This window comes from Pelodiscus sinensis, chromosome 3 (genome assembly GCF_049634645.1).
Source record: "Pelodiscus sinensis isolate JC-2024 chromosome 3, ASM4963464v1, whole genome shotgun sequence".
Lineage (NCBI taxonomy): Eukaryota > Metazoa > Chordata > Testudines > Trionychidae > Pelodiscus > Pelodiscus sinensis.
This window is the reverse complement of record NC_134713.1, coordinates 17428670-17442801: the sequence shown is the minus strand read 5'-3', so window position 1 is coordinate 17442801 and position 14132 is coordinate 17428670. Positions and strand designations below refer to the sequence as shown.

General features: G+C 37.1%; 1 protein-coding gene across 1 annotated transcript in view; it reads right to left on the bottom strand.

The window, feature by feature from the left end:
- APOB (apolipoprotein B) overlaps positions 1–10853 on the bottom strand; it is a 47004-nt gene extending 36151 nt beyond the window's left edge. Inside the window, exons 1-6 of the mRNA XM_075923425.1 lie at positions 10696–10853; positions 8975–9010; positions 4106–4221; positions 2200–2345; positions 1087–1240; positions 770–925 (exon numbers count right to left, since the gene is read on the bottom strand). Of these exons, the coding sequence (XP_075779540.1) occupies positions 770–925; positions 1087–1240; positions 2200–2345; positions 4106–4221; positions 8975–9010; positions 10696–10756 (669 nt within the window). The 5' untranslated portion in view covers positions 10757–10853. The remainder of the gene's footprint in view (positions 1–769; positions 926–1086; positions 1241–2199; positions 2346–4105; positions 4222–8974; positions 9011–10695) is intronic.
- Positions 10854–14132: the final 3279 nt, after the last annotated feature.

Here is a 14132-nt window from a genome sequence, read left to right as displayed (position 1 = left end):
TAATGCAAGAGGTTGCTGGGGCTCAAACAATTAGGTGCTAGGGCTCAAGAGGTGCCAGGACTCTGAAGTGCCAAGGCTAAAAGTGCCAGGGCTCAGTTCTGTTAAGTCCCGGCACAAATTAAGCACTGATTCTTACCATTATGAATTAATTTGCAATGATTAGAATAAATTAAACACTTTAAAACAGTGAATTTACTTTACGGTCCTTATAAGGGCTCCATAGTTACAAATGGTTTTACGATTTTCAACAGCAAACATTAAAAAGAAAAATCACAGGAACAGTCGGTACATGAACAAATCTTCCAAGGTGTGTGTGTCTGTATGTGTGTTTGCACCTGGCCTCGTTGCATACACAAATATCCTGAAATGCCTTTGAAGATGGAGCTTGCCAAAGCAATTGCCTTGGTCCGTGATGAAACCTAAACATATATGTGCAAATCAAGGCTACTTGCACATGTATGCTGGTTATATGCAATATGCATGTGCATGTTGAAAGGTTTGGCTAATAAAGATTAATGGGATTTCTATAAAACCTTGGGCCTGATCTTATAAGGTGCTGTACACCTGACAGTATTAAGCTTGTGGAAAAGTGATACAGATAATGAGAACAATGTGAAAGAAGTTGTGATTATATTCATTTCCCAAATTTCATATTTTCCATTAATTACCACTAAGGGCAGGAAGCAAAAGCAGATGGTCAGATATTGAAGAATTAAAATAAATATAATGAAGTCCTTTCTGACATAACATTATTCTCTGATGTACTTACCAGTCCCTTTATGAGGGCAATTGGGCTGACATAGTCTCTGATGGGATTGAAGTTTTCGCAGGTTTTCAGGTTTCTATTAATTGAAATAACTGATGCTATGTTCCCTTTCCTATCCTTGATTTCAACTTCACTGTCGCATTTTCCATATATAGTATCCTGGAAAGCAGGAAATATAACATAATTATTCATGTTACCAAAAGAGTTCAAGTCTAGTCTGACATGCCATTTTTCTGAGAGAGAACTTCAGGACAGAGCCCACTTAGTGGGTTTGGCTGCTTTTCTTAAAGAAGCAAATGCACTAATGCTCAATTTCTCACCATGGAGATTGTTTTTACATTGTCTTCTGTTTCTGTTGGCACAATAAGCGCTGAGATGATCCCTCTCTTGATGTTAAGAATATTCATTGGTTCATCCTTCTCTGAATACAGCTGGATCTTCTTCTCATCCTGAGTGCTGAATTTTAGCTCGTACCTGCCTCCCAAAAAGACAGTAGGTGTGAGACAAAGATAGAAACAAGCCAGCCAACAGCTTGCCATCTTGATTTATTGCCATGCATTCCATGGGTATCTAGATATAGAATTATGTATTAATATTCATTTGTATTAATGTGGATCCCCAAAACGTTAAACAAGTTTGGACTCCATTGGGCTAAGGATTCTATGAACACACATGTTCCAAATAGTTGAAAATTGCATTTAAAATATTCCCTAATAAACCAATTTCTGTATCTTTCCCTTCCCCTTTTCATGAGAAATAGTGGCCTTGGATTCACTGCATATAATGTAATATTGCTTCTTTATTTATTCTTTCTTATTTTGCTTGATACAAGAATCCATGGGTGCAATTCTATGGCCTAAGATGTGCTGGATAGGGTAATAACATTAGGGAATTATTTAGAAAGGGGGTTTCACAGATTTCTCATGTTCAGAGGAATTTTCTTCTGGTAAAAAGCTGTCAAAGTGTACTATGCTAACTTGTACACCAGACACTCCCTCACACTCCTGATATAAGGAAGAGAAGGAAGCATACTGCGGACATTTGATTGTTAGATGTGGATGGGACAGGGATTTTTGCTGCACCCAACCTTTCAGTGAAATAATTCAAGGCTGTCCCTGTGCAGCCCTGAGTTGTGCCACAAGCAGATGGCTCAGAATCAGGGAGCCTATCTGAAAACATACATAGCACATCTTTGCTCCTTCTCTCACTGTCACTGCTGCAGAACCATGTTGTTCATATTTTTAAAGATACAGAAAGCACAAGCTCTCTTCAGCCTCCTGCTTTCTCAGCATCCCCAACTCATTCCCAAGTCTGGGATGCCACTGCCATACACAGTCCCTTGTAAAGGACTGGGCAGGTTGTGAAGTCATAGTCTCTCCCAAATTAAATAAGGGTGAATTTGTTAGCAAAGATAATAGTAACTGTTTGCTCACTGGGCCATGGCTCTGGCAAAGTCATCCGAGTTCTTTGACTTTTTCAGGAGAGTCTTTCCCTCGGCATCCACACCAAACATCTCTCGCAGGGTACACTGGCTTGCCTTCAGGGTGAAGCTACACATCTGTGGGACCTCCAGCTCAATCTGAAAACATACATAGCACAAGTTTGCTTCCTTTCTCGCTGTCACTGCTGCAGAACTGTGTGGTTCATATTTTTAAAGATACGGGAGATTGTCTAAAGTTTATTTTTAAAGTGCACCATGCAGTTCTATAGCAGTTTCTGTGTGAAGATCAAAGAGGGGTTAAAATAGACCTACAATACCCAGGTGGAGTAAAAGTTATTTAAATTGGCAGAGCCCCTAGCATGTAGGGGGTCCCTGGTCTTTGACTAGGGCCCCTAAAAGATATGGAAATACACCTAATTAATAATATATCCCGTATATTAATAATGGGTAAACTGAGAGAAAGACTTTTGCATGGACACATAGTAAGTCAATAGCAAAACATTTAGGTCCACTGCTCCACCCATTTTACTAAACATGATACGATCCAGTTCTTATTTGGGGTTGTCAGAGAATTTTCTGTTTAAAATATTTTTCAAGCAAATATTGTGGTTTTCAATAGAATGATGGTTGTTGTTGTTGTTGTTGTTGAAAAAAGTATCTGCTTTCCCATAAGGGCCTGTCAGAACATTCTGGAATAAAAATATTTTGTATTTTGGCTTAGATTCTCAAATCTTTTAAAAAGACTATCTTATGAAATATATACAATGGACCAAATCCTCCTCACTCTATTCCAGTCCTACTGCTATCAGCAGAACTATCTAGGAAAGGAAGGTGAATATGGCATGATCCAATGTTATTATAAAGTCCAGAAATTATTATTAACCAAATAATATTTATAGCTACAGCTCGTAAAATTGGGATTTTTTTGGCAAAAAACTTTTTTGTCAAAATATTGAAACTTAAAATATTATGACATGAATATCTGTAGATATTCTTACAGTAATGATGGTGACGTGATTTCACTTCCATCGATTTTAATGGGAGCAGAATCAAGCCTTTATAAGTTTTCTTTCATATGGAATGTGTGTCAAAATTGAGTACACTTCAAGCAGAGCAAACATGAAGATGTCTAATGAGCAACATTGACAATTTGTGCCACACCATACTGCATACTAGATGCAAACCAGCCTTCTGCAATTGTGGGTCTTGACCCTGTCTTCAGAATTTGTAAAGAAATTTTTGCATTACATAGACAAGTATTGAGTTGCTTGGCAGAACACTGTAATACTTACTAAAAGCTATTTGCCCAGTTACAGAGTTAATGAAGTAATCCTGCGAAATGTGACTTTTTGAGGAAGTTGGAAGGAGAATGGGATAGGTTATCAGACTAGTAATGATCAATGGAGTCTTTCACTCCTAGGGGATACCAGAGCCTGACCCAAGATGATAATTGGGAGCTGTCACCACCTGATATGTATGTAGTGTCCTGCATCAAATCAACTGATCAATTAGGAGTCTCAGTCTAGTGAATAAGTGTAGAAAACATTGGATGCTTCTACAGGCAGACTTGGAGGATAAGTCAAATACCGAATGAGACTTGACTGAGTTACCAACTCTGCCACCTCTTCTCTAGAAGTAGAAAAGCCTGGCAGCATTGGCAGAGTAGAGTGAAGAAACTCTGCCAGTCTTGCCACGGCCTCATCTGTCAGAAAATAAAGGGCTTCAGACTGCAAGGCTTTCAAATGCCTTTCCACAAGCACTGCATTCACCACATAAATTATTGAAAATTGAAGAGGAATGGAGATGGAGGACATGGAAGATAAGAGGGAAGGGTAATCCCCTTGTTGGCCATTATCCTTTTTCTGATTGTAGCTGGTTATTTATTCCTCTTCCCTTACCTTGCAGGTAATTTTAGAGCCACTTCGTGAATCTGCTGTTCCTTTCACTCCACTTGCTATTTCTGCTTCATAGTTGTAAACATATTTTCTGAAAGGTTTAAATCTGGCTGCATCTTCTGCAATTAGAAAAATATGAATATGAATAACACAGACACATGCATATTTAGATCATCATAATACAGACCCAAATACCATTGTGCTAATTGGAAATAATACCAGAAATTTGAGAAATATTAGCACAGGGCTACTCAACATGCAGCCCGTGGGCTGCATGTGACTTGCGGTTCAGTTTGGGTTTACGCGGGGCTCAACATGTGGCCACAATGGCGAGGCATCTCTCAGAGGTGAGCATTGAAAGACTCGGGCAGACAGGCTGGCTAGAACAGACGGGTACAGGATGTCAGCATTTCTAGCCTCCAGGGAGGAGGTGCCGGGAGCGCTGGGGCATTGAGTGAAGTGCTTTGCATTCATGCCCGTCATTGTGAAAAGCTGTTTGCTCATATATTTGCATGTATATGCAACCACACTTAGGTTGCGGCCCTCAGCATATGCTGTATCATTGTGGCCCCTGAGGCTTCCAAAGTTGAGTATCCCTGTATTATCATATCCCCATAGCTGATTTCTTCTTTGGTTTTGTACATAAGGTGTTTTTGTTTTAAGATAAATCTGTAAAAGGGTTGTGGTGAGTTGTCATTGCTTGAAGACTTTAAGTCAAGATATAATGTTTTTTAAAAATTTGTGATATAGCTCCTAAAAGTTATGGCCTTGCTACAGAAATTATTGGCTCCTTTGACTTGTGTTATGCAATATCAGCTTAGATGCTCATAATGATCCCTTCTGGCTTTATAGTCTATGCAGCTCTGATTTTCTCCATTTAAAAATCAATGATAAGCATAGTTAGGAACATAGGCCTCACTGGAAGAAAATCTAAGGGACAAATGAAGTCATGCAAAAGAAAGATAACAAGAAAAAGGCTCAGGATCTCTTCAATGATTTGAAGATTAAAAATTCTACAAAAAGTGGAAACATGGAAGAATTGCTAAGGAGGAGTAAAAAGAATAGCACACTCAAGTAGCGACAAAATCAGAAAGACTAAGGCACAGAATGAGTTACATCTAGCATGGAACATAAAAAGCAATATGCTGGCAATAACCTATTTCTCTTTAGTTTTCACTAAAATAGTTAATGGTGGTGAAATACTCAACAATATTAACATTAACAAGAAGAAGGAGGGAGAGGAATGCAAGCCAAATATTTAAAAAGCAAGGGGGAAGGAATGCAAGCCAAAATAGGGAAAGAACAGATTAAGGAATATTTAGATAAATTAGATGTATCCAAATCAACTTTGCTTGAGGAAAACTTGGAACTGTTAGTGATTACATTTGAGAACTCCTGGAGGATAGACGAGGTCCCAGAGGAATGGAGAAGGGCAAACTTAGTACATAACCTCAAAAAGATGAGAAAAAAGGACATGGGAAATTATAGACCAGTCAGCCCAACTTAACACCTGGAAAGATACTCAAACAAAAATGTTTATATTGAAAAATATAATTGTAAGCACCCTGAGAATATTAGGGCTTATAGGGAATAGCTAGCATGAATTTGTCAAGAATAAATCATACCAAACGAGCCTAGTTTCCTTTTTTGGCAGGATAACTGGCTTACAGCAGAGGGTGGGAGCATTAGATGTGATATATCTTGATTTTATTAAGGCTTTTGATATAGTCCCAGATAACATTCTCAAAGCAAATGTGGGAAATGTGGTCTAGATGAAATTACTATACGGTTGGTGCAAAACTAGTTGAAAATACCATATTCAGTGGTTCATTGTCAAACTGGGAAGTTGTATTTAGTGTATCTCAGAGGAGTGGGTTGTGGGTATGGCGCTATTCAATATTTTGAGACTTGGCATAATTGAATTTTTTTATCATTATGATAGATAATATAACTGTTCATTTAAATAAATCTTTATTTAAATTTGCACATTTGTGCAGCATTATATATTTTAGATCTTTTATAACATTTATTTATGTTTTCACAGTGGCAGGAAATTAAGGGGTCACGGTCAAACAATAATTATTTAAGGACATTACATACTGAAATTCAAAAAGTAAAAGCTTTATAACCATTAAAACACAAATTGTCAATACCACATGTCAAAATATACAAAATTAATATTCTTTTAAATTCTAGTAAGTTCTCAAGCAGCACTTTTCTTACTTTGCCTATTGGTAAATATATAATATTATGGATGGGAATATTTGTTCATTGGTTTCTGTTTCTATGGTCAAATTGATATTTACCCACATTTGCCAATAAAAATATAATCCTTTCAAACTTAAATACTTTCATGCATGACCTAGATAATGGAGTTAAGATTATGCTTTTAAAATGTGCCTATGATACCTCCATTGGAGGGCCTGTAACACTTTGGAAGACAGGATTAGAATTCAAAATTATTTTGGCATGTTAGAAAATTGATCTGATGTCAGTAAGATGAAGTTCAATAAAGACAAAATGCAAATTGCTATATAATGCATAGCTACATAATGCAAATTGCGGAATAATTGGGCTAGCCAGTAATACTATTGGAAAGGTTCTTGGAACTACTGTGGATTGCAAATTGAATGAGGCAACTAAGTGAAGCAGTTGCAAAAGTCCTAATATCACTCCGGAGTGTCATATGTGAGACACAGAAGGTAACTGTCCAACTCTACTCAGCATTGGTTAAGTCTCAGCTAAAAATGAGTAAAGGTTAGGAAAGTGGACATATTTGATCTTGAGAAAAGAAGTTGGAAGGGGGATCTGATAATATGTTAAGGGCTGTTGTCAAGATGACTGTGATCAATAGTTCTCCATTTCCATTGAAGATAGGAAAAGAAGTAAGGGACTGCAGAAAAGGAGATTTAAGGTAGATATTAAGAAAATCTTTCTAACGATATCTCTAGTTAAATTCTAGAAGAGGTTTCCTAGGGAAATTGTGGACTCCCCATCATTGGAGGTTTTAAAGAGCACATTAGAGAAACGTATAAGGAAGATGGTTTAGGTTCACTTGGTCCTGCCTTGGCACAGGAGGCTTAACTTAATGGCTTCTCAATATCCTTTCCAGCCTCCCCTTTCTATGATTCTAGGCAGACAATTAATTTGACAATTTTTTTTTAAAAAAGCGTCTTACGTATTTTCTTTAAAAGTAGTGTTTGCTTCTTTGCCACTGAGACTGGAGAGTTCAGCTCAAATTTGTACGATCTCAATTCAAAATGAAACAAAACAACAACCCACCCCACAACTCCCAAAACTATAATAGCTAATTTGTCCAGGAATTGCACATGATTGAAGTTGAAGGGTATATATAGAAAATGGAGTGGAAATAATAATCCCCATTCCAGAACTTCAGTGAAATTAATAGTTTTGTCTCTTTATTCCAGCACAGTGTTTAGGTTAGTGAAGTGTATCATATTCACAGCCACACTCCTATAACAAACACATTTTACTTTGTCAGCAGAGATTGTCTGTGTAGAATCTGGTAAGATTTTTATTACTTCCCTTATATTTTGGGATAAGAATAACACTTTAGAGGGGAAGACAGAGACATCTTAAAAGCAAGTTATACATCTTAGGAGAGGAAGGTATGAGACTGAATAATTTAAAATCAAAGAGGCAAATTCTCAGTTGGTGTAAATTGTAATAGCTTTTTTGAAGTCAAACTATGCCAGTTTACACCAGCTAAGCATCTGGTCCAGGATTTATTCTGGCATCATGAGGATTGTAAATGAGAGTTTTATTCCTTGGATTTCCAGAATCTGAGATGTCAAGTATTTTATTTCTGACACCTTTGATTTGATTATTAATAACCAATTATAATAAATACTATAAGTTTGAAGGCTATCTATGTAAACTTTGGCTACCCCAGGCTCTACCATGCGATAATTGTTTGTATACTTTCATCAATTCTCAGAATACAGAGATATGTTATACTAATTCTAGGAGACATAATTTCCTTCCCACTATTGTTTCATTCCCAGTTTTTAACATGAAGCTCACTTATAATAAAAGAAATAGACAATGATGGAAAGAGTAAATAAAAATAAAGTTGAAAATTTGACAGTGAACTACAGGGAAAAAATCTCTGAATTGTCTCAGATAAATTTATCGTGATTACCTGTAGATGGTGCTAAAGTGTCAAATAAGAAAACACAAAAGCTCATCAAGGACAAAGAGAAAAACATCAACTGGTTGGACACTGACCCTTCAGGGGAACATTATGTATCCAGCCAATCAGTTAGGGCCAACCAGGGTTCATTACAAAGGTTGTGCATGAAGTCAGCATTTCCTATTTCTTGACTAGATTGGTTTAATAAATTATTATCCCGGCTGATAGAATTATTGACATATTCTACAGATATTTATTTAGCTATCTGAGCCAAATATCTGTGTTTAGCAATAGAAAAGAGGAGTAAAATCAGGAGTGAGAACACCATTGTACATTGAAATGAAATGTACACAATTTCCTTGTTAAATCTTCAAAGTTAGAGAAAAGGAATTTCCAAAATAATGGACTTTTGAAAATTAACCAAGCAAATAAATGCGGCATTTCTTTATGGAATGTTATGTCAAATGCAGTGGCATGATCACCTCTTTTCAGGCTGGCGAAATATCTTAAAATTGATAGGGGTATATGCCTGAGACCTTCTAAGGCCTGAAGGCTACAGGAGTTTTGACAAAGTAAGGACTCCAGAATATGGACCATTGTTTTTGCTGCAGCTATTTTTAAAGGAAGGGATGTATACAAATGGAAAACAAAAAACAAAACACCTCAACTTTAGGAGTCTAGCCCATTTAAACAGTGAAATACAAAGGGAGAACTCTTACTTGAGCAGGCTGGATTTCCATTTTCAGGCCCATCATCTGTAAAAAAGCAAAGCATGAAATAAAACATATAGAAAGCATTAATATTAAACAAATAACATGAAAATAAATATGTAAATGTTGCCCATTATTGAGGGAAAGATGTGCAGACACAATGGGGCCCTGCTAATTTGTACTAACAGCGAGGGCTTAGTTCTGAGCACAACGAGGTAAAAGAAAAAACGTTGATATCAACTTAAAAAGTGCAGACCTAAAAAATATTGCAAATGACTGAATTGTGTGAATAAGCAAGTCAGGATCTGATCCTCATCTCACTGAAATCGGTAGCAAAGTGCTCCTTAATATTACTGGTGTATGACCAGGCACCAAATGTAAAAAGCATAATGATAAAAAAGCATTATGATGGGGAAAGTAGTATAGTCAATTGATGACAGACTGCATCAGAGCATATACTGTCTTTACATCATTAAAAATTATAGTTAAGCTTTAAATTATGAAAATTGTGCATAATAGACTCATAACTGTACTGCATCACCATTTCCTTTTTAAAAATAATAATCGCTTTACTATTTGAGACCTCTGTACAGCTCTCTGCTGTTAAATCTTGATTAAGAAGCAGCAAGAAATCTCAATTTTTAAGTCTGATTTATAAAATGTGCACACTGGCAAAAAGTAGATAATTAAGAGTCAGCTGTGTGGATGACAGATATTTGATACTTGTTGAAAAATGTGTTTAATGTAATTAATATTTGGATTGCATAAAGCTATGCATTCAGGTAAGATTAGTTTCAATACAGAGACAATTATTTTAAGGACATGGGGCTTGACTCAAAGCTCACTGACTTGTTGGACTTTTCTGATCACACTCATATTGTTTTGTATTAGGAAAAAAAACCAATTTATTTCATGTAATGTAATAACAATAATAATACTAGTAACAATGTACAGGACCAAATACATCCTTAATGCAACTTCAGTGAAGTTGATAAAGGGACATTGAGGATCAATATTATCATTGCCTATACATAGGACCAGATCCTGCTAAATGCCTATTTATTTCAATGATGAAGGATTGGACCTGCATATCTTTCCTCCTGAAGAATCCCGAAACATTTTACAAATTACAGTACCATCAAACAATTTAAACAGAATCTCCTAGGGCAGGAGGGTGTTAGCTTATAACTACACCACACCACATTCATTTTTTCCCAAATCACACAAGATTTATTTTTACTTACTTAATCAAAATTACTACAGTGCTACTGTCATCTTTTAATACAAATTGGCTATTTCACATACAGTGCCTCCTACCTAGTGCCATCATGCTTTATCACTCCTATCTCATCACACTTGTTTGCAGTAAAATATTTTAGCAATGACCACGCTAAATCTGCAGAATAGTCTGCAGGGGACCACCATGACCACTGTAAAGCAGCTGGACAAAAATCAAGGATTGTGACACCATGTAAGTTGTAAAATACATTAAAAATAAACCAAAAAATGGTGAGATTTCCAACTTTTCCTTGTACAAATTCAATCTGGATCCTGCTATTAGGAAACAATATTGTCCTGAAAAGAAGCTAGATAACTTCTTTCCCAACCTTTGCTTTTCCGATTCTGTGATCCACGTCCCATTAATATTTCCCCCCTTCCTGATATTTTAATAATTGAAGAGTCCCACATAAAGCTGCAAAAAAAGCCTTGGCGTGCAAGATGCTACTTACCAGTGAGGACATCATAGCTCAGCAGCAGCAGCAGCAGCAGCTGGAGCTGCAGAGGGCCCATGGTGAGCACTGGACCCTACTGCTGCTGTCCCCTCAGTTCTCTTTCTTTCTCCCTTCCCCTCCTCTGCCCACGTTTCTGGGGAGAATGAGCCTCCTGACTTGGACCTGGATTTATATAGTCTGTTGCAAGCAGCTAAGGCAAATGGTTTAGAAAGTTCAGAGCAAATTGCAAAAGGTCCAAAGGTTAGAGTCCTGGATCCTCTTTGCAATTCCTCAGAAGGCTCGGCCTGGGCTGCGGAGGCCCTAGATGCAGAGGAAGACTGAATATTAATCTGTGTGGTAAATGAGTGTGCCACTTCCATTGTGTTTTTCTTTCTTTAATAGAGCTTTAACTCTAGAGGATAATGTTCCAGCTAAAGGGGTTTCCTCCATTTAGCCACAACAAAAGTAAATCATGTAAATTACTGCTGGAAAAAATACTACTACGGAACTTTGAATTAGTGTGGCTGCTGAGAGAATTGAATGGTACTTATGCATGAGAGTAATTAGATTATTGTGCAATTTAGGCATCTTCTCTTTCATGTGGCCAGAAGAGGAAGAAGAATCAATGCTATGAGTGCCCATTGTAGGGCCAAAATTTGCTTCATCCCTTGCTGAAAAGAAGCAGCATTTCAGACAGGCTGGGGATATTCAGGGACAACAGGCCATACCAACTGTTGGGGTTAGAAAATTCAGTATTTTGCTTGGATTCAGTGATTCCAGATTTTTTAGAGGACATTTCCTTATTTGGTAACAGCAACAAAGAAATGAGAGGAAATAATAAGAAATTAGTGTTATTATTTAGAGAACGAAGTGAAGGAAATTCAGAGATGTGGAGTATTTGTGAACAGTTATGTATATATTAGGGCCTGGCTACATGAGGAAATTATTCTGAAATGACTAAATTCTAAATAACTCCTGAAATAACAAAATCAAAATAGAATATCCATACCACAGGGAAGCCTCAAAATTAGTCTGAGGAAACTTTCATTAACATGGATGCACTCCCTGAACTTAGACCCCCGGGAAGCACTGGGGAGTAATTACTTTGAATGATTCTGAGGAGTAGTTATTTTGAAATAGCAGCAGCAGAGTATCCACACTACCACTACTTAGAAATAACTGTTTCGAAATAAGTGTTATTCCTTGTGGAAAGCAGGAGCTATTATTTCAAAATAACCACCCTGTTATTTCAAAATAATGGGCTTAGTAGTGTGGATGCTCTGCTTGTTATTCCAAAATAAGGGGAGTTATTTTGAAATAATTCCCTAGTGTAGACTAGGGCTCAAAGCTGATCAAACATCAAGAATTCCATCTTATAGGGAATTCCAATATTTGGGGGAAAAATCCCAAATCAACGTGAAAAGTTGAAATAGCATTTGTCCCCAAAAAATTCAGTCCAGTAACATCAAAATATTTCATTTTGACATTGCTGCCCTCAATGAAAAAGTTCACATTCCAAAATTAAAATATTTCTTTTCTGTTTTGTTGAACCAAATGAAAACATTTATTTTTATTTTGGATCAACAATAATCTGGGTTCCCCTAAATGATCATGGTGCCTCATAGGAGCTATCATTCAAGTACTTCATGACTCACTTCTTGTGGGGCGGGATGCCTTGCTAGATTAATCTCCCATGACGTATTCACATAACTCCCATGATGTGCAGTGTCAATTCAACCAGAAGTTGCATCATGGCAGATACAGTTCAGTCAAGTAGCCCAGGTCTTTCTTGACCTCCCTGGGGTTAGGATTTTATCACTTGTATGGACAAGCCACTTTGGTCAGATCAGATATCTCCATAAGAACAGACTTTCTTGTGAGAATTCCCTCTTCTTAATTGATATGGGTTGAAAACACTACAAGATGTGCATTTCTTTCATATTTCTCTATTTCTACTGCTGACCTTATCTAGTACCTGTCAGATCCACCAAAATATTAGAGAAAAGCATTTTTGTTTTCCAAAAAGCCCATTGCAATCATTGGTGTCCATAAACACAGAACAGTCTCTTTAGTTTTTTCGTTTGAAAGGGATTCTATCTGAAAAGCAACTATGTAGTAGTGTCAAATTTTTACTTGTAATGTGTGTAAGGGGACTACATATTAATAACACATACTGATCTTTATTACTTTTTACACTGCTTAGCAATATAGATGAGCAGATCTCTGGAAGACTGAGAATTGGTTTCTTCTCTGGATTGCTGATGATTAACAGGATTGTTAATACATTCTAATTGCAATTGTATAACCTGATTGTCTTTAGTGAGGATCTCAGTTGTAAATCAGGGCAGATTGCTTATACAATGATTTGGGTTGGTATAAATGCGGGCCAGATTTGCTCTGCAGATTATGAATATCCCACTTCAATCCAAAAGCATGTGTGTGGCACACTTGGATTATTATTAATAAAATTATTAGTAGACTTATCATAGCACTTAGGACTCCTAGTAACTTCACTACAACTCCATTGTAACTTCACAACAACATATGCAATAAATGTTAATACTTTTATGCATTTTCTTTTTCCTGGGTATGTCACCAATGCCCACCATATCTCTGAGTAGTACATGTTGTGCTTGAATCTCTGATTTCATTGCAAGAAATAAAAAATAATATGGAATTAAACAACAGTGTTCACTACACACAAATGAAACTCAAGAGCACCAGTTATTTCAGTTATTGATACATATTGACCTTAGATTACAATTTGCCCTCTGGAACTGCATATTTTAAATAGTGTTTCATTTCTCTTTTCGGTCAAGACCTATTTCTTTCTGAGGTTCATATATCACATAAGGAGCAGAAATGCAATTCTGCTTATGTCAACATTTTTGAAGGCTATGATTGCATAAGAACAGTTGCCTCCTTTCTTTCTTTATCATTCTTTATTTCAGGAAGAAGGACGGGAGGTGCCTGATGACAATCAGTAGAAGGAAAAGAAAGTTCATATTTCAAACTCACTAAAGGGGAATTGATGGTGGTGGCACTGGCTTTGTAGGGGGAGGGTTTGAGAAGGTAACTCCAGCTGGGAGGAATCTCCATGCTCCTGCAGTATGACTGCATCTCCAAGCAGGGTATATGCGGAAGGAGGGAGCAATTAATGCCTGATGGCCCTAGGTTTGGTATGCCTGTCTTAATGCTAGATCCAGGGGAGAAGAGAGCCCTCACTAAGCCTTAAATTCTGCTTTAGTGCTGTCATGAGCTCTATAGCATTATATGCGGGCTATTTCAATTAATAGGTGTCTTCCCATTATCTGTAATGGATGCTGAGTCAGGCCTATCTGAGATGATTTTACTCTGCTTGCTGGCTGTTCTTCCCTAGAAGTTCTGTTCTTCTCTATGGCACATGTCTGGGGAAGGAAACCTAGTTGGGTCTTGGTGTTTGAGATGGGTAGGGG